This window comes from Leuciscus leuciscus (assembly GCF_965113295.1).
Source record: "Leuciscus leuciscus genome assembly, chromosome: 17".
In the NCBI taxonomy this organism is placed as follows: Eukaryota; Metazoa; Chordata; class Actinopteri; order Cypriniformes; family Leuciscidae; genus Leuciscus; species Leuciscus leuciscus.
Window position 1 is genome coordinate 11,945,235 of NC_138741.1, and position 18,263 is coordinate 11,963,497.

Here is an 18,263-nt window from a genome sequence, read left to right on the forward strand (position 1 = left end):
ATCTGTATCCTTACAGAGATCCACAGCAGAACAAATAACATTTGAAACTCTTAAACAAGCCATTGGTAAGTCTTGCATGATTTGAGAGTTTACTTGCATTGACATTGTATGGACACTACCGTTCAAATGTTTGGGTTGAGTACCTTTTTTTTTTTTTTTTTTAAGTAATGAAAACTATTATTCAGCAAGGATACATTAAATTGATCAAAAGTGACATTAATACAAAAAATATTTTGAGCTATATATTTATCACAGAATGCTGAAAAAAGTATCACTGTTTCAAAATTGATAATTAGAAATGTTTCTTGTTATAATAATTATAATGATTTCTGAAGGATTATGTGACACTGAAGACTGTAGTCATGTATATTAATGATGCTGAAAATTCAGCTTTGCCATTACATTAATAAATTACATTTAAAATATTGTTAATGTATTTTAAAATGTAAAAAAAAAAAAAATCACAATAATACTGTTTTTACTGTATTTTTGATCAAATAAATGCAGCCAAGGTGAACATAAGAATTCTTTTAAAAACATAAAAAAATCGTACTGACCCTAAACTTTTTTACGTTATTAGGTCATTTTTATGCTTATGTCTTTAGTGTTGTTATAGAAATGCTGCAGAACTGTCTCCCTGATTTAAGGGATAGTCCACCCAAAAAATGAAAATTCTGTCATTAATTATACTCACCCTCATGTCGTTCCAAACCCGTAAGCCATTCGTTCATCTTCAGAACACAAATGAAGATCTTTTTGATGAAATCTGAGAGCTTTCTGTCCCTCCATTGACAGCTACACGACTACCACTTTCAAGGCCCAGAAAGATAGTAGACATCATTAAAGTAATCCAAGTGACTCCAGTGGTTTAACCTCAATTTTATTAAGTGACGTGAGTGCTTTGTTTGTGCAAAAAAACATAATTTACCACTTTCTTTACAAAATATGAATCTTGTAAAACGCTCGTTCACGAGAGCACCACGACTCATGCGTGTTGTGTTGACGTTGCGTGAACGCGCACTGGAGATAAATATTTTGTAATTAAAGTGTTAAATTATTATTATTATTTTGCACAAACAAAGCATTTGCATCACTTAATAAAACTGAGGTTACACCAGTGGAGTCGCATGGATTTCCTTCTTACGATGTCTTTATTACCTTTCTGGTGCCTGAAAGTGGTAGTTGCATAGGCTGTCAATGGAGGGACAGAAAGTTCTCAGAATTCGCTAAAAAGATCTTCATTTGTGTTCCGAAGATGAACAAATGTCTAACGTGTTTAGAACAACCTGAGAGTATTTAATAACAGAATTTAGAATTTTTGGGTGAAATAACCCTTTACTGATTTCTATAAAATATGATTTGAAATGATCCTTTTTCATTAAACACAAAAGACTAGAGAAGACACGATACAAATTTTTTTTTATTAGTTGTTATATCATTAAATTTAACTAAACTTTTAAAGGGTTAAAAGGACATTTTGTCGGCTGGTCTGTGGCAGTTAGCACAGAATCACCCGTGAGTGTGTGTGTGTTCAGTAGACAGTGTGAATGTAGAGGAGCTGGAGAGAGAGCGCAGAAGGCAGGTGGTGGAGAGGTTTCAGAACGCTCCATTTGAGGAGATAGCAGCCCACTGCGGTGCCAGGGTGAGTCTAATGCAGCAAGCCTGTATACACACACTCTCTAGCTCTAATTTTAGCATCAAAAAACACAAACACTGCTCTTCTGTTCAGTGCCTACATCTGTTCGTTTCTTTATATATTGTTGATGACCTCTCCACCTGTACTGTTTTTTTTATTTTTGTAGGCTTCCCTACTGCAGAATAAACTCAACCAAATCTTCGAGATCACAATCAGGTACATGATCTTCTGTAACAGTTTATAAATGAGCTTTTCTTAACATTCAATTGTGCATAAAGGACGATATACTATGTAATATCATATATAAAAATACATATAGTATGAATCGACTACAATGGAAAGAGGCTGTATTGTCTGTCTCATGTGATTGACATTTGTTTCATCTTTCTTTCTCTCTCTCGGTTGGATAGGCCTCCGCCGAGTCCGTCTGGCTCTGTCGGGAACGGTCACGGCCGGACCCGCTCAATACCAGTGTATGAAATGAACTTTCCAGACCTCTGTGTATACTGAGATACTCTGGAGTCCCAGTCACCTCATACAGCTGTTTTCATCCTTCTATTATCACTCCTACTCAATGTCCAGGTGTAACTGTCTTCTAAACCATGTCCTCTAGTGCAGTGGTTCTCAACTGGTTTGGCCATGGCACACACATTTTCCCATGGTCATTAACCCACGACCCAATTTACTTTTTTTAGGAACTTGACCTAATTCCTAAAAAAGTATATACAAAAAAAAGTGTGTGTATGTAATTAGTCCATAAAAATGATAATAAATCATCAAAAATGGTCAACACACACATAAGTGCCATCCCACTTTACTTACGCACACATAAATTGTAAGAATATCACTAATACTGATGAATAAACAGTCAAAGGTAAGACTATTAAATACAAGTCCTAAACTAGTTTTTGTTAATACAATAAAGTAAGCTAGTAAGAGCCGCCACAAATAAAATATACAAAATAACACAAAGTGTTATAATAGAACAGCATGCAAATCTTTCCCAACTTACACACAAAGTACCTGTGACATAATTTATTGGTACTTTTTTCATGACTTACTAATTGACAACGTAACTACAACATTGCATGCTTTTAATTTCTGTGATAAGTTATAAACAGCACGTGCCGCCGCATTTGCGCGCTACAAGCATAGTATAACGTCTGACAGGACAGGAAAGTTTGTTTTTCTGAGGTTAGAGACTTTTTATTTCGTAACAAGTAATTGAAATAACGTTAGAATAATGACACTGACAACATCTCATCTGACCGCAGATACTGAATCAGGACAACTTGTTTTTCTGCGTCTGACAGAAGTGTCAACAGCTTTCACGCACGTCTTTCAAAATAAAAGTCTTGCATCAGAAAAACATAGAATTACGTTTGTTGTTGTTTCTTTGACTGCACACTCCGCAACCCACTCAAAACGGTCTTGCGACCCACCAGTTGAGAAACACTAGTCTAGTTTATTATCGGACTTTAGATAAGGATTATGGCTGTACTTTATCCTGAGGTCTATTTATGCCAACAAAGACAAACAAACCAAGAGAATATACCATGTGTTGGTTAAATATGCACTTAAACACTTAGTCCAGATAAAAAGGGCAGAATTTATTGACAAATGATCGTAGCTTGTCTGCGTAGAGAGTCTGTTGTTCAGTCTGTTGTTCAGAGCAAGTGATTGGTTTTCTTGTACTACTAAAAAGTAAAGCTGCCTTAAATTTTGTATCTTAAGTTAAGAACATTTGTTTAAGAATGTCCTAATGTTTCCAAAACCTTTTTCAATGTGTGGGTACAAACAGTTTAGCTAAATACAAGCTTTGTTTGCATGTTTAAACGTCTCTACATGCTGCAATAACAGTTGTATTTAAAGCAATAATTATTGAATTAAAAAATTAAAACTATTGGATAGAAGCTGAAGAAAAAATATAGCAAATAGTAAGTTTCCAGTTCAACTGAATGCAGGTTTCCAATTAGAAGTGATGGTTAAAGGGATACAAATGAAAATTCTCTCATCATTTACTCACCCACATGCCACCCCATATGCATGATTTTCTTTATTCTGTGGCACACAAATGGAGATTTTTTAGAAAAGTCCATATAATGCAATAAACATCTGGGACGGCATGAGGGTGAGTAAATGATGAGAAAATTATCATTTTTGGTGGCGTATACCTTTAATGACACTGTGTAAGAAAATGAATGTTCGCATAGTAAAGTCAGTCCCGTATCATCATTTATTACTATAATCGCTGCAGTTTCCTATATCTGTACCTCACTAATAGGTGAAGGGTACGAGTTTTCATTTGTTTTTATTGTATAAATGTTTTTTTTCTGAACCAGAGTGAAGTGATAACGCTTCTTAGGGCACACGGTCACATTAGCAAAACTTTAATGACTGTATTTCGCAGAGCAACGGTAAATGTTATCACAGGTCATTGTCTAACTCAGAGGTCACTTCCAAACAAGCAGCTTTATGTTGGTAAATGTAACGTATTTGTGTTTAAAAGTTAAGCCCCAGGTTTCACAGACAAGGCTTAAGCCTGGTCCCAGACTATAATGCAATAGGACACATGATGCAAACATACAGATTACACAACTAATTCAAGTTTGTTGAACATTTAACACACGAATTCGCCGGGTTTACCAATATAAAGCCGTTTGGTTTGGAAGTGACCACTGAGTAAGCGGCACTTCATACATCACTACATGCAGTACAGTATTGACAATGGACCTACTTTGCTCGCAAAATTTGCTGAAGTTTCACTAACGTGACCACACTTTTAATGCAAATTTCTCAAATGGATCTAAAAGGATCAGTTATGTCCCTTTTTTTGCCATGATATGCGTTTCATTTGTCGCTTGTACAGTGTTTCCTTTCTTTTTGCAAAAATGAATAAATAATTTCAGGTTTATGTGTAACGGAGACCAGCTAGTAAGAGCAGTGAGAGTAGAACTCAATCCCCTGGCCTCAAGAGGCGCACTAGCGACTGACGCTGGAGGCTGCGGTCTTTAGCATCCTTGTTAACGGGCCCACTTTCCCATGCAGGTGACGCTGGTTCGAATCCCGCTCACAGCAGTGCGTGTAGGACCAGTTACACTGGTGCCGTGACCCGGATGGGACTGGGGTTTAGGGGTAGAGTGTAACGGAGGCTAGCTATTAAGAGCTGTACGAGTAAACCTCACTCCCCTGGCCTAAAGAGGCGCACTAGCGAATTACGCTAGAGGCTGCGGTATTTAGTAGAACCGGAGGGGTTACGTATGTCAAGATTTTGTTCTCCCAAATTTAATCGCAGCACTTTAAAAGCTCACTGTGTAAATGTGGTGTATGCCGAATATACTTCATGTTGTGCGAAATTTCTTGTCTAAAATGTTATGGTGTTATGTGTAGTCATGTCATATTGTTCCGGTTCCACATATAAATTTTACCATGTTTTCTTGTTGTAAAATCTGTTTTAGTTCTTGAAGTCATTTTTTGAAGTCATTTTAAAAATTTTGTTTATTGTTTTGGTAATGCCTGGAATTTATTTACCAGCATAAAAACAACAAGTGGGTTTTATCTTCTGTCAATATGGCTATGATGTTCAACTGATGGAATGTTTTAGACTGCTTACATGTGAGGTGATTTTGCATGTATGAAATCAAATATCAAAGTTTAGTCTTTCCTTGTCAGCTGCTGCATGCACTGGGTGTTTTGTCTGTGCTTTTACCTTTTTTCCATTTCAATTTTTAATCAGTGAGATCATTACAACACTGTGGATCGTAATTAGTCAACCTGTGTTTAGATCACTGCAAACGGATATGACTTCAGAACTGTGTTCTGTGAATGTTTGCCTACATGAAATCATTAAGTGATGTACATATGTGGTGTGAATAATAATAATATCAATTAAAGACTAATTTTATGAATTCAAAGTCTGACCTCTGTTTATAGCTTTATTGGCAACTGCACATACTGCTGAATGATGAATTTGGTGTGTGTTTGTTTCTCAGAAATGAACCATTTTGTTCTTTTCTGCTTGAAACGATCATTTTATGACACATTTTCAAAATGTACAGTATATTACATTTCAATAAATAATCTAAAATTGCTTTTCCTTTAGCTTCTAAACCAGTATTTAATCACCACAGCATTTCTATGTACAGAATTCAGGATTTATTGTTGAATACAATGTGAATAAACTCTAAAGCATCAAGAATTAAGTGCTATTGGTAACATCACCCACCCTCTTTTGTTTGACTATGCATGATAAGACCCTCTCATTAACTCCTCTCCACCCGTCCCATTAAAATCCCCTCACTGGTCCTTCCTCTGGTGCTCTTTGTTTATGACGTTTTTGAAGAGTGTGAGAAGGGGTTTCTGACTGCGCTCGTCCCAGGACTTCATGAAGCCTCCGTAGCGTTTGCTAGCAGGCGGGCTGCTCCAGCGGAAATGCTTCATTTTGTAGGAGCCGTCCTTCCTCTCCAGTGGATAGTCGACCTCGTTGGTTGCCAGCTCGCGCCTCATCTCAGCCGGGAGAGTCTCAGCAGATTCCTCCTCCACGCCGTTCGTGTACACCTTGATGGGCCGGCGCTTGCGACCCACCGGCTTCCCCCAGCGGAAATGCTCCATGGAGTAAGAGCGCTTGTGCTCGTGCAGAGGGCTGGACTCTGGGTCCATTTGCTCAGCCGGTGCGAGGGCATCTGGGGACAGGGCTGCGAGGACCTCGTTTTGCTCCAGCTCGGGAGGCTGCAAATGGATTTCTCCGGGGTAGATGGGGGTTTCATCTGTCAGATCAGACTTGCATAGCTGTATGCATTCCTTAGAAAGAGCAAAAGAAGAAATACTTTACAATTTAAAAATAAATACAAATCATAAAGTTAACGTTTTCCAAAGAAAATGCAAGTGGCATGGTGTTGTTTTAAAATAATTTCATGGTAAACAAAAATCCAGCACACAACCAGCTTTCAAAACAGTTATATTATTACAACATCTCATGCCTTTTTCAGCAAATGTAAAATACAAAAAGATCAATCAGAGAAGCTATTTAAATGGCACCTATTATGCTTTTCTTTTTCTTTTCTTTTTTACCAATGTCAATATACTGTAGATATAATGCTGCATTCACACCATGTCGTAATTACCATCATTTCGATATGGCAATACATGATGTACTCAAAGCTGTTCACATCCTCGGACTGGGAATTGTGCTTTCTATGGCAATACTATCAATGGCAAAATAAATCTGCATAGGTTAGGTGGTACAAGTAGGAGCTCTCCGAAAATTCTCAGTTTACAAGCTGTAAACTGCTACAAGCTTTCGAGGACGCCCTCGAAAACGAGATGTTTCATCTCAAGGGGTTATCCTCAACAATAAAATGTCAAAATTACGAGTTCTATGAGGATGTGAAACGCTTTTTACAAGTTGGAATCTTGTATGGTGTGAATGCACATTTAATTCAATTTACAGCTGCTGGTTGACCAATCAGAGCAGACTAGGCTCTCGGTAAGGCGGGCTTTAAAGAGAAAGGAACTAAAACAAGAGCGTTTCAGGCAGAGTAAATGTATTTACATGATTTAAATTTACAATGACAGGGCCACTAAAAATAGGGTACACATTATCACTGAAAATAATACACATAAAATTGGTGTTATTTGGTGTTACCATTATTTATAAAATGGTCAATATAAAGGTATAGAACATATCTAGTGTGTAGGGTGTTTGGAGTGTATTGCTGTTCTATCTTTTGCTAGGTAAAAATCATTAGCCTGATCAATCAATAATAGCACACCTCTTTTCAGCAAGCCAAGAAATAGAGTTGTGATTTGATCAAATTCCTAATTCTAAGTGTTAGCAATGGTAATATTTGCCTTAGCAAGCACCACTAATAATCAATAAGTATCTACGAAACAATTTGAATTTGTGGACTGAAAAGCAGTCGTGCAAGGAATATTGTAACTCACCAAGATGCTCTCCTCAGTGTTGAGGTCTCTGCATCGGGTGTTTTCCCAACACTGAGCTCTAACTTCACAGCCGCCCGCACACAGTACAGCCAGAGCCAAGAGCCAAGCAGGACACAACATCCTCACCATGTCTGATAGAACACAATATTAATAACATGGCAGTATTCACAATAAAATACAAATGAACGAAAGGATTATTTCATTGCACACCAGAATTAAAAGGACAATGTGAACAGAATGCATGTCTGTGAAATAACACTTTATAGTAAAAAATAAATAAACATGAATCATCATGAATTATCAGAAGTGCAAAATCAAAAATGTTTAAAGTGAACCGAACCTCACTGCATGAATTTTTTACCCACCTGTTGTGCAGAAAGAAGTCCGCCGAACCAAAGTTCTTCTCTCCTGAGAGTCTGTGATCTGTCTGGTTATGTGCACGTTTGCTTGTCTCTGATGTCTGAGATCCTCGTCTAGTTGTCTTTTATAAGCTATCTGTGCGTCAATTCCTCAAGGACACTAAACTCTGTCACTTTTAATGGCTGGTGCAGGTTGGAAACCCTGGCGCATCATCCACGGTACAGATGAGTAATCCATCAAAGATTGTCAGTCAACAGTTAAAAGTCATTTGTGAATGAGTGCAGGATTAGGACGATACCTTCATTCTGATGTCTGGCTTATCAAATCATTATGGTATTTTTCATTAAGTTTAAGGGCATACGTGTCAGTTTACATGACTTTGGTGATTAAAGGTTAAAATGCACTTCAAATCAATTATACGGCATGTGTTTTTTTGGTGTGTAAGGGAACACCTGTGCTAATCTTGTGTTGAAATGAAATGGAAGGTGAGGGATTTGAACGAGGAAGCCATCTGGGTGTATTCACAGTTTGCGTACAAGCAGAACAAAGGCTCATAATTTCACCATTAACATGTTTGGATATGACTGAATGCCAGTAGCAGATTAAGCTGAGCAGACAAATACAAAACATAAAATCATGGTATTATATACATGGTCTTATTGCCGTATTTATGCCAAAAATTACAGTAAATATGGGCCGAGCTCTTCAGGGAGGTAAAAAAACTAATTTATATAAGCAGAAAATATTGAATAAAAATAATATGATTATAATGATGCTATAAAAATGCATTACCATCCGCAATATTAATAATATACAGTAATAAAAAGATGACTCACACTTTGAAAATAAGGCATGCTAAACAACTATTTAGGAAGGAACTAAAGGAACTATTCCAGGAAGAATAAAAATGTGAGTAATTTAAGCAAAAAAGTACAAATTAAACACATTTTTAAACAAATTACAGTTTATAATTTCAGTGTATATATTATTTTTATATATTTATATTATATATTATATTTAAATCTTGTATTTGTTATTTTTTGTTATATAAATTTTATTAACATATATAAATACAACAAAATGAATTATATTATTTGTATTAGTTACATTTGACTATGCAACATGCATATTTTACAGTTAAAAAAAGTATTTTACAATCACAATTAATTTAATAATAATTTTTAAATAATACTTATTTAGTTCGGTTGTTATATTAACATTATATCAAACTGCCACCCTACATGATTGTAAAATCCTCTGGAAACGCCTTAAACAGCAATATTAAAATATTTATTCCTGCACCTAATCCACTTTAAGACAGAAAATATTTGTTAGAATGAAATGAAAACACTGAAAAAAAAAAGAGGTTCCGGATTCTAAAGCTTTGCTCCTGTATTTTTAAATAAAATAAATCAAGTGTTAAATGAAATGTCTTTTTTTTCCAGATAAATGCCAATTATTGCTAATAACAAATAAACATAATAAATAGTGTAAAAAACTAAAATCGTGGTCATGATAAAATCACAGTTGTAGACATTTTTAGAATAGATATTCAATTAGGAAAAAAAAAAAATCCAACATCCAGGTAAACCTAACAATAAGTAAAAATGCCAAGCATATATTCTACAGGCTGTATATTCACCCACACTGCACAGTGAATGTAATCCTATTAGAGAAGATTTAGAGGATAAGATGTCTGTCAGCCCATTCTAACACTGTTCACAGCACAGCATTTCCTACCAACAGTGAGTGAGAGAAAGGGACATATACTTTCTTGCCACATTCCTAATTACAAGGAGATTTGCCTGTCTGGCGAAAGGTAACTTTGCTTATCTCATTTGTTCACTTGATTATTTTTCAATTGCTGCCATTTTATTTTAGCCTTTGGAATTTCAGGATGCATTATGCTCATGAACAATGTGTGCATCTGTAGAGTTACATCTGTTCTCAGTGACATGATGATGCAGTAATGTTGAAGGGCATGTTGTACATCTAATGATCTTTCAATGCACTTTGAGGGCAAAATGCTTGATGAATTCAGACTCAGTCGACAATATGAGTCAATAAATATGGAGATAGGCATTAGATAATCTTTCAAAATCTGCATCACATGATTTAAATAAGAATTTTGAAACAACAGAACATAAATTATGTTAATATTATAGTTAAACCAGTTCTTAAAGACTGGTGGGCTACACAACTGTCCACACTAGGCCCGGTACCATTCGGATATGAATGTAGAATCACTGACATTTCATTATTAAGTGAATGGACTGTATACTAGCACGCACATAACCACTTTACTCAAGTCAAGATATTACATCTAGCTTATATTTCTACTTCAACAAAAATACTGTTACAAACTTCACATAATTTATAAATGTTCAGGAATCATCAATGTTTATAGAAAACTATTCTTCATTGATAAACAGACTTTTCCATATTTTCATATAACACGTAGCCTATTATCACTATTATTATTATTATTAATTGCACCACACAGGTTTTACAACCTAACCTAACCCGATTTTCAACAAAACTAAACACAAAATTGCTTTTTTCCCCTTTTTTTTTTTTTTTTTAAACAGTGGTTTACTGAACAAATTGTGTTTCTGATTTTAAATGAATTTAGTTACAATTAAGTTTCGTAAGGATAAACACATCCACAAGACATCACTAACAGGTTAAGTAAAATATAATGAATATATAGACTAATATCGTGCATATATTTAGCAAATGAGTTCATTTCTCTAGCTGACTAAGCTGTGGACACTGGCTGACTTGCCTGATGTAGGCTAATGCTACGGGGATATTTTTTACAAGCTGTTTTATGGATGTCTTTCCGCCGTTGAAACTCTGATTGAGCGATTACACGAGATATAATACGTTCAAGTAAGTTGTACTGTATCATTCAACATACCTACAGTTGTTCATTCATGGTTGAAGAGATGATTGCATTCACTCGCGGTCCACGCTGTTGCTTCAACTGAGGAGGCGCCTTTATCTGTCACGCCACACCAAAGAGCGTCAAAACAGCATTCATTGTTTGAATTTCGTGATAAAATGGACATAATTAGAAAAATGACACTTTATTTATTATCGAAAGTAACAAAACGCGGTGCTAATTGCGATTAATGGTGGTGGTTAATGGTGGTTAGGTTACAACGCTGTATTCGTCTTGTACACATAAGACACACGAAAATTCGCGGGACAAATATGTGTACTGTTACACCACTTATTAGGCTACTATTTAATCAAATGTCAAGGAGGAAAAATTTGTTTTATAACATAAGGTAAAGTTAGGTCAACCTTAGCGGGCCAGGGCTTGGCGGACAGCAGGGGGCGGGGCGCGTTCGGTACGCCATGAGAGTAGCGCGATACGTACCGTGGGTGGTGTACGTTTATATACTTACTGTCTATGGTGGTGTATCGCAGTTTTTCGGTTCGGTCTGAATATCGTTACACCCCTATTTAATTAAGAAAATTAAGAAATTATTATATTAACAAATTGGCTATTATATTGCACGTTATGGTGCTTATAGCACCAATCGAATGAAGTTTGTTATCAATAAATGTTAAAATAATATGGCGTGTACATTTATCTATCCCATTCACCAGTCTTTTAAACCCAACGTTTACTGAACGTTTTATATATATATATATATATATATATATATATATATATATATTTTTTTTTTTTTACAGGACTATTATATATATATATATATATATATATATATATATATATATATATATATATATATATGTGTGTGTGTGTGTGTGTGTGTGTGTGTGTGTGTGTTTATAGGCCTACATCTCATCCTAAAGTCTTTTAAATCTATTCATTGGCCATCAAGTGAACCGAACAGCCCCTCCCAGCATATTAAAAGAAATGATATTGTCTATTCAAGACATTTATGAATTGCATTTTTATATATTTTTAACGAGTGTCACCATTTACCCATTGATTCTATTATTTCTTTACGCAGAATGCTGGGTGGCAATCTGTTTAGGATCTCAATTACTTCCCATCTTCTCCAGAGAGGTCTAGTGGCATCATTAAACCATGAGGAAATAAGCTTTACCAGTCTGAGAACCCAAACAGGTTTCAGGGTCTGATGAGGATTTCACTCCCTAGTCCTTACTTTTCTGGAGAACTTCAGTCTTTTGCAGAATGAGGTTGTCTCTGCTGTATTCTTTGTTTCTCTGGGCAGCATGGGCCCAATTTCTTGTTGTCAAATCCAAAGACGCTGTTGAAGAGTCTAAATCCACAGACTTTCCTAAAACAGACACTTCTCATTCTAACACACATCAAGTTAGCAGTGGCCTAATGCAGTGTGGTGAATACAGCAATGAAGTGATGCCAAATGGACAGTGTCGTTTAATAGCCACATTACCCCAGCTGGAGGAACAGCGGTGTCCCGACATGTTCCGCTGTACAGATGAGGTCTCCTACTGGCTGCGTGAGAATGAAGAACGCAAGCAGCAGATGCAGGACCTGAAAGAGACCATCTCAGAGCTTCAAGAAGAGCTGAGGAATCACAGGCATCGCATCAAAGTGCTGGAGTTGCAGGTAAGAGCTACAGGCTTTTAACAAAGTGTGTTTCTATGAGTCAAGCACCTTCCTCATTCCATCATATATTTCTTATGTCATCCTATATTTTAAAAGTTGAAATGGGTCATTTCTGACATATGAAACAGTTCTCGGTTCTTGGATGTCATGACACCCAAAGCAATATTGGGAGATATTGCTGTTTATTACGTGTTTTACAATGATTTTATAGCCTTATAGCCTATAGGCTGTTTACTCAGAACGCATTTTTCCATTTCACTGCGCACTTTCCCATTGTTTTTCTATGTATTCGCATGCTAGACGAACGTGTTTGACTGATGCGCTTGCGTCTCACGTCTCTTGCAGAGCCTCGCGCATGACATGCCGTTCTAAAACGGAGGAGCTAACGCTAAAAGAAGTTCAACTTTTAAAAAACGCATCTCTAGAGCTTAAGGGGCTGTGCACTCAGAACACGTTTTTGCATTACACTGCACTGGTTTTCCATGGTTTTTCTATGTAAACGTGCTAGATGGATGTGTTTGAATGTTGTTCTCGCATCTTTTCCAGCTTTATTGTGTATGATACATGCATTCTAGGGCTGTGTTTAACTCCACTTTTAGATGTAAACTCACAAACTTCCCAAAGCACTTCCCCTTGGGGGAATCCTCACCACCATTTTGAAGTGTGTTCAACTTTGTCAAGTTGATGAGGGAAGTCCATAGCAGATTCCAAGTTATCAAGGGCATAGTGCGTTTCATTTAAAAACATTGCAAGTCCTCCACAAGTAGTAGGCACTCATGCAACTTAAGCGATGACGTACATCTGAGTTAACGAGATGGAGGGACGTTAGAACATTGGCTGCGATCCACTTTAAATTTGTAATATGCCCTTCACTCGCTAACTTCTCTCCGTCTTATGGACTCGAATGTGAGCGCCCACTACTGGTGGAATTGGTGCATAAGGTTTAAATGGAACACTCTAAGCCCTTTATCACTTGGAATTCACTACAGAGCTGATTTATTATTTAAACCCTTTTTTTCTTATGAATTTGTTTTATGCACCATTCAATATGCATATAAGTTGTTGGAGAAAATATATCAAATCCAATAGGTTTATTAAATTCAATTCACATTTATTTGTAAAGTGCTTTTCACAATACATATTGTTTCAAAGCAGCTTTACAGAAAATGCATGTCTACATTACAAGAGTGATCTGTTATCAGAGATGACTGTATGTTTTTCAGAAATATACATCTACAAATCACACAGTTATCTAAAAATTGATTAATTTAAACAATGTATTAATTTAAGGCAGAAACAATGAGCTAATTTAAGTAATGAATTCATGTTTGTTAACAATTAGGATATATAGAAAAATAGCATTGGTGCAAAAATAGCTTGGAGAAAAAAAAAAAGAAAAAAAATCAATAGTATAAACATTAGGTGGCTACAAGTAGCCTATTATGCGATTAAATCTCAACATAAGTAATATATTATACACTATGCGATTAATTCTCAAAATAATTGAGCTGCTTGAAGTGTATATCAGAGTAGACTCGCTCCCTCGCAAAATCGAGAGACTAGGGCCTATCCACATAAACTCCCCTCACCCGGCTGACAAAGTGGAACTCACTTCAAACTAGTGGCAGAGATTCCCCCAGGCGAGGGGAAGTGCTTAGGGAAGTTCTCGAGTGTGTGTCTAAAAGCTAATTGGAATTCGCCCTTGCTGCACTCGAGTTAAAGAAGGAAAGGGACATGTTCGGTTCACTTAGCTTTGTCGAGACCACGACACATTACCATGTGGCCACGAGATCATTTTCTCAGGATGACGACATCCTGAAGTCGTGGCCTCGAGATCCTATGTTGAGGGAACGACATCCTTTTCTCAAGGCCATGAGTTTAATGCATAAACAAACCTGTGTGTCCATGGCAACCTGGGATTATTACGAATTGAGATTAAGTCTTTTTCATTGTTTATTTGCTAAGAAAAGTATATCACACGTTACATATTAACAGCTGTACTACACCTCCGTATTGTGCAGAGACAAATGTTTTGGTAGCGCACTGTTTCTGTACTAATGCCTCCTTAACCCTGATCAATTACTGGATTAGCGCTGGAACCTGTCCAATAGACACATGATCAGTAGTGAGCACATTGCCAACAATGCTTTTCATTCATGTACAACAGAAATATGTGCGAGCAGTTAATTGTATATGAATTTAATTTATGTTTCTTATTATTGTGAGCAAAACCAGTTTCTCGTTGATATCAATTGAATTTAAACAGCTATAGGCCTACATTGCATTGCAATAACAGAAGTTTGTTTGGCCTTTATACTGAAGAGGAAATGGCCTATTTTCTTTCATCATTCCCAGGTTGACAATGTTAAAATACATTTTAAATAAAGAAGTTATTTTCAAGTATTGTGGGTAATTTGGGTCTTTTACTCAAGTATTGTTTAAACGGAATGCTTGTGCTCTTACTCGTCCAAGCAAAATGAATTCATTTCACTTTTTACAATTTCAATTAGACCATCAAAGAACATTTAGATCTTTCTCAGGTCATTGACTCAAAAAAGGTGTTTTCCCATTTACTTTTTACTGAGCTAACATGTCAATCAAATCATGATTCAGAGATTTGCTTTCTTCAAAAAAAGGCACTAAATTAACTCTTTCCCCGCCAGCATTTAATAAAAATATTGTCGGTCAGTGGCAGCATTTTTGATCATTTGCGCAAAATTTTCAAATCGCAAAATGAACAATATTACCAGATTAAACACTGTATCTGTGTTAGTTTTCCATTTGTTTTCCCATTTGAACTTTGTGCTTTGAATTGCTGAATGTTATTTCTCTGTGCTGGCAGAGCGAGGAGAAGTATGGATTAAACTCGTCTTTAGAGCACCGCTTTCACACGCTGCAGCAGATCTATGAAGAGACCAATGCTCTGCTGCACATCCACGGATCACTCATCTATGACATGCAAGCACAGATTCGCAACCTCACTATGATAGTAGAGCGTGTGAGGCGCAATCCTGGCTGTATGATCAATATCATCCGCACAACCCCGCTTCTCAGCCCCCAAGATACCCTTCACCCAGGTCAGCAATATAGGTACTGAAGAGCTTACAGGGAAGTAACATTTTGACAAAGTCATAGAAAGTTAAAAACTATGCTATATTTAAAGTCACTGGCATCTCAGACCTCAGTACTGAAATATGTGGACATTTGTAACAATAGCTTGATTTGATTTAGTATTTGTTTCCTCAGAGGTTCAGCATGTAAGAAACTGTCCAATTGACTGTGCATCACTGTACTACAATGGAGTCCACCGATCTGGGATTTTTACTGTTGTCCCCTCATTGGGATCGACTCCAGTCGACGTTTATTGTGATATGGAGACTCAAGGTTTGCATTTTTCTAATAAAGTTCTCATTGACAGGTTAAATTATGAGCATTAGAGGCTGTTATTTGAGATTAAAGAATCATTCTTTGGACCAGGAGGTGGATGGACCATGTTTCAACGTCGGCAGGATGGAAAGGTCAATTTTAACCGCAAATGGACAGAATACAGGGATGGCTTCGGAGATCTACATGCAGAATTCTGGCTGGGAAATGACCATATCCATGACATCTCCAGCCAGGGAGAGTATTCCCTTCGCATTGAACTCGAGGACTGGAATGGCAAGCACAAACACGCACTGTACCAGAACTTCTGGTAAACATTTGGAAAGATGGTCTGAATATTTCAACTAAGAACACTTACTTTTTGATTTCAGTGGATTTTAAATATATTAAATATTATTAATAGACTTAAATGAGAAACAAATTACAATTAATAATAATAATATTAATATGGAAACTTAAAAAATTACAATTTGGCTAATAATAATAGCTATATATAAATAATAGCTTGTTTCCGGCAAAAAAACTAAACAAAACAAAAACATTTTATCTTGCAATTGCAAGTTTATATCTCACAACCAGAAATTCCGAAAAACCAGAATATCTAAAAATTTCTTGCTGTTGTGAGTTTATATCTCACAATTCAGACTTTTTTATTTCTTAAAAAAAAAAAATATTATGAGATATAATCTCTAATGAGATTATAATGAGTGGCGGAAACAAGCTTCCATATTATAATAATATTAATTAGATGTAATAAAATATCTGAAATAGTTTTAAAACACAATAATAATAATACATTATATAAAATATTTAAAAGAACAAATAAAAAAAATCTAATATTAATACTAAATTATGATCATTTGTGCAGGTCTTGCACTTATTTCTTAAGTGTTCTTACAAGAAAATAAGTTCCTTACAGATGCTCTGACAATAAGATGCATTTCTGTAAACAACTCAAGCAAAAATAGCTTTTTTTTTGCTTTGGCAGGATTGAGAACGAGGACAACCACTACCGTCTCCATGTATCAGGATTCAGTGGTACAGTCGAGGACTCGTTCGGTTGGTACCATGACAAGCAAAGCTTCAGCACTCCAGACACGGGTGACATCTGTGCCGAGATTTCTCACGGAGGCTGGTGGTACCATCAGTGCTTCTTTGCCAACCTCAATGGAGTGTATTATAAGGTTGTATGTAAATGAAGGAAAAATGAAATCATTCCAAGATATAAAATATGAGCCCAACCATCTTAACTGTGTCCTGTGTTTATCTTGACCACCAGGGGGGGCGTTACTCTGCCAAAGGGAAGAATCTTCTGGGGCCTGATGGGATTGTGTGGTACTCATGGAAGGACTCAGATTACTACTCCTTGAAGAAGGTGAGCATGATGATCCGCCCACGGATATACAAGCCCCGCCTCTCTCCATAACACCGCTTTAGGCCTGCGTAAAACAACAATGTTGTGACATCATTGGGACATTATTGGTTCTCTGTATGTATGTAAACTGTGGTTAAATGGAAAGTCCCAACTGGATATCCAAGATAAAATATCCAAATTTCTCATTCTGTATAATCATGTCTGATAATCTTATAAAACAATATGTATTAGATTATCAATAATTTTTAACTTGCACAATTTTATTTGGATAATCATTAATTAATTCAGAGATTAATATAAGATTGGTATACTTTTCATATTTTAATTGGTGTTACTGTACATTTATTTTTTTGGATAGAAATATTCAGAGGAAATCTTTTTAATGCTGGGTACACACCAAAAGATAATCGGGCTGATTTTGGGCCGATTTCTCCCCTTCCGACAATCCTAGCTATGTCCCGATTCTCTTGATGGTTTAACAGATTATTTTATCAGATTTTCCCTTGGTGTGAGGTGTGTTAAGAGTGTCCGAACCTGCTCGGAAGAACGTCGGAGCCGCTCCGATCGCGAATCGTAAATATTAAACATGTTTAATATTTACGATCAGAAATCCTGATGTGTGGGGGGAACTCCGAGGACAAACACGCGCACGCTCTGGAGATTATCACGTGAAACAAAACAATATCCAATCAGAAAGCGAGATGATGGAAGACACGGCCATTCTCACACACACACACACACACACACACACACACACACACACACACACTTGCAGGAAGCTTAATGTTAAGATTTAGTATTCATAAGTGTAAATTTCGAGGAAACAAGCCTTTGTTTTTCATTTTAAGAGCAGAAATTTTACAATACCTAAACACAATATTGGGTTTGAAAAATAAGAAAGCTGCAAAGTGCGTTTCAATCTGTAAACATTTTCAAATTTTTGTTTAACTTTTAAGTTTGTCACTGTTTATGTATATGTCTTTTTATGTTTG

General features: G+C 36.3%; 3 protein-coding genes across 5 annotated transcripts in view; 2 read left to right on the plus strand and 1 right to left on the minus strand.

Annotated features, from left to right (window-relative positions):
* Nucleotides 1–5,550, plus strand: part of efr3ba (EFR3 homolog Ba) — a 25,345-nt gene extending 19,795 nt beyond the window's left edge. For 2 of the 3 annotated variants that reach the window (XM_082142495.1, XM_082142494.1), the window contains exons 19-22: nt 17–65; nt 1,536–1,642; nt 1,803–1,852; nt 2,047–5,550. In XM_082142495.1, coding sequence (XP_081998621.1) covers nt 17–65; nt 1,536–1,642; nt 1,803–1,852; nt 2,047–2,146 — 306 coding nt within the window. In that variant the 3' untranslated portion in view covers nt 2,147–5,550. The remainder of the gene's footprint in view (nt 1–16; nt 66–1,535; nt 1,643–1,802; nt 1,853–2,046) is intronic. The other variant, XM_082142493.1, reaches the window with a different exon arrangement.
* pomca (proopiomelanocortin a) lies at nt 3,138–8,635 on the minus strand. Its single transcript, XM_082142496.1, has 3 exons — nt 7,945–8,635; nt 7,580–7,710; nt 3,138–6,436 (listed from the first exon to the last, which is right to left on the minus strand). Exons 2-3 carry the CDS (start codon nt 7,706–7,708, stop codon nt 5,933–5,935), a joined length of 633 nt encoding a protein of 210 aa, XP_081998622.1. The 5' UTR covers nt 7,709–7,710; nt 7,945–8,635; the 3' UTR covers nt 3,138–5,932.
* A 3,463-nt stretch (nt 8,636–12,098) lies between these two features.
* On the plus strand, nt 12,099–17,470 carry LOC309478585 (fibroleukin). The gene is made up of 6 exons (XM_082142190.1): nt 12,099–12,512; nt 15,355–15,589; nt 15,759–15,896; nt 15,990–16,206; nt 16,885–17,080; nt 17,176–17,470. The coding sequence occupies exons 1-6, from the start codon at nt 12,114–12,116 to the stop codon at nt 17,320–17,322; spliced, it is 1,332 nt and encodes a 443-aa protein (XP_081998316.1). The 5' UTR covers nt 12,099–12,113; the 3' UTR covers nt 17,323–17,470.
* Nucleotides 17,471–18,263: the final 793 nt, after the last annotated feature.

Coding starts and splice junctions, on each gene's coding strand:
- pomca (XM_082142496.1), bottom strand. CDS start 7,708: ATGGTGAGGATGTTGTGTCCTGCTTGGCTCTTGGCTCTGGCTGTACTG. Junction 6,437..7,579: donor ACACTGAGGAGAGCATCTTG/GTGAGTTACAAT, acceptor GCTCTTTCTAAG/GAATGCATACAGCTATGCAA.
- LOC309478585 (XM_082142190.1), top strand. CDS start 12,114: ATGAGGTTGTCTCTGCTGTATTCTTTGTTTCTCTGGGCAGCATGGGCC. Junction 12,513..15,354: donor TCAAAGTGCTGGAGTTGCAG/GTAAGAGCTACA, acceptor CTGTGCTGGCAG/AGCGAGGAGAAGTATGGATT. Junction 15,897..15,989: donor TTGTGATATGGAGACTCAAG/GTTTGCATTTTT, acceptor TCTTTGGACCAG/GAGGTGGATGGACCATGTTT.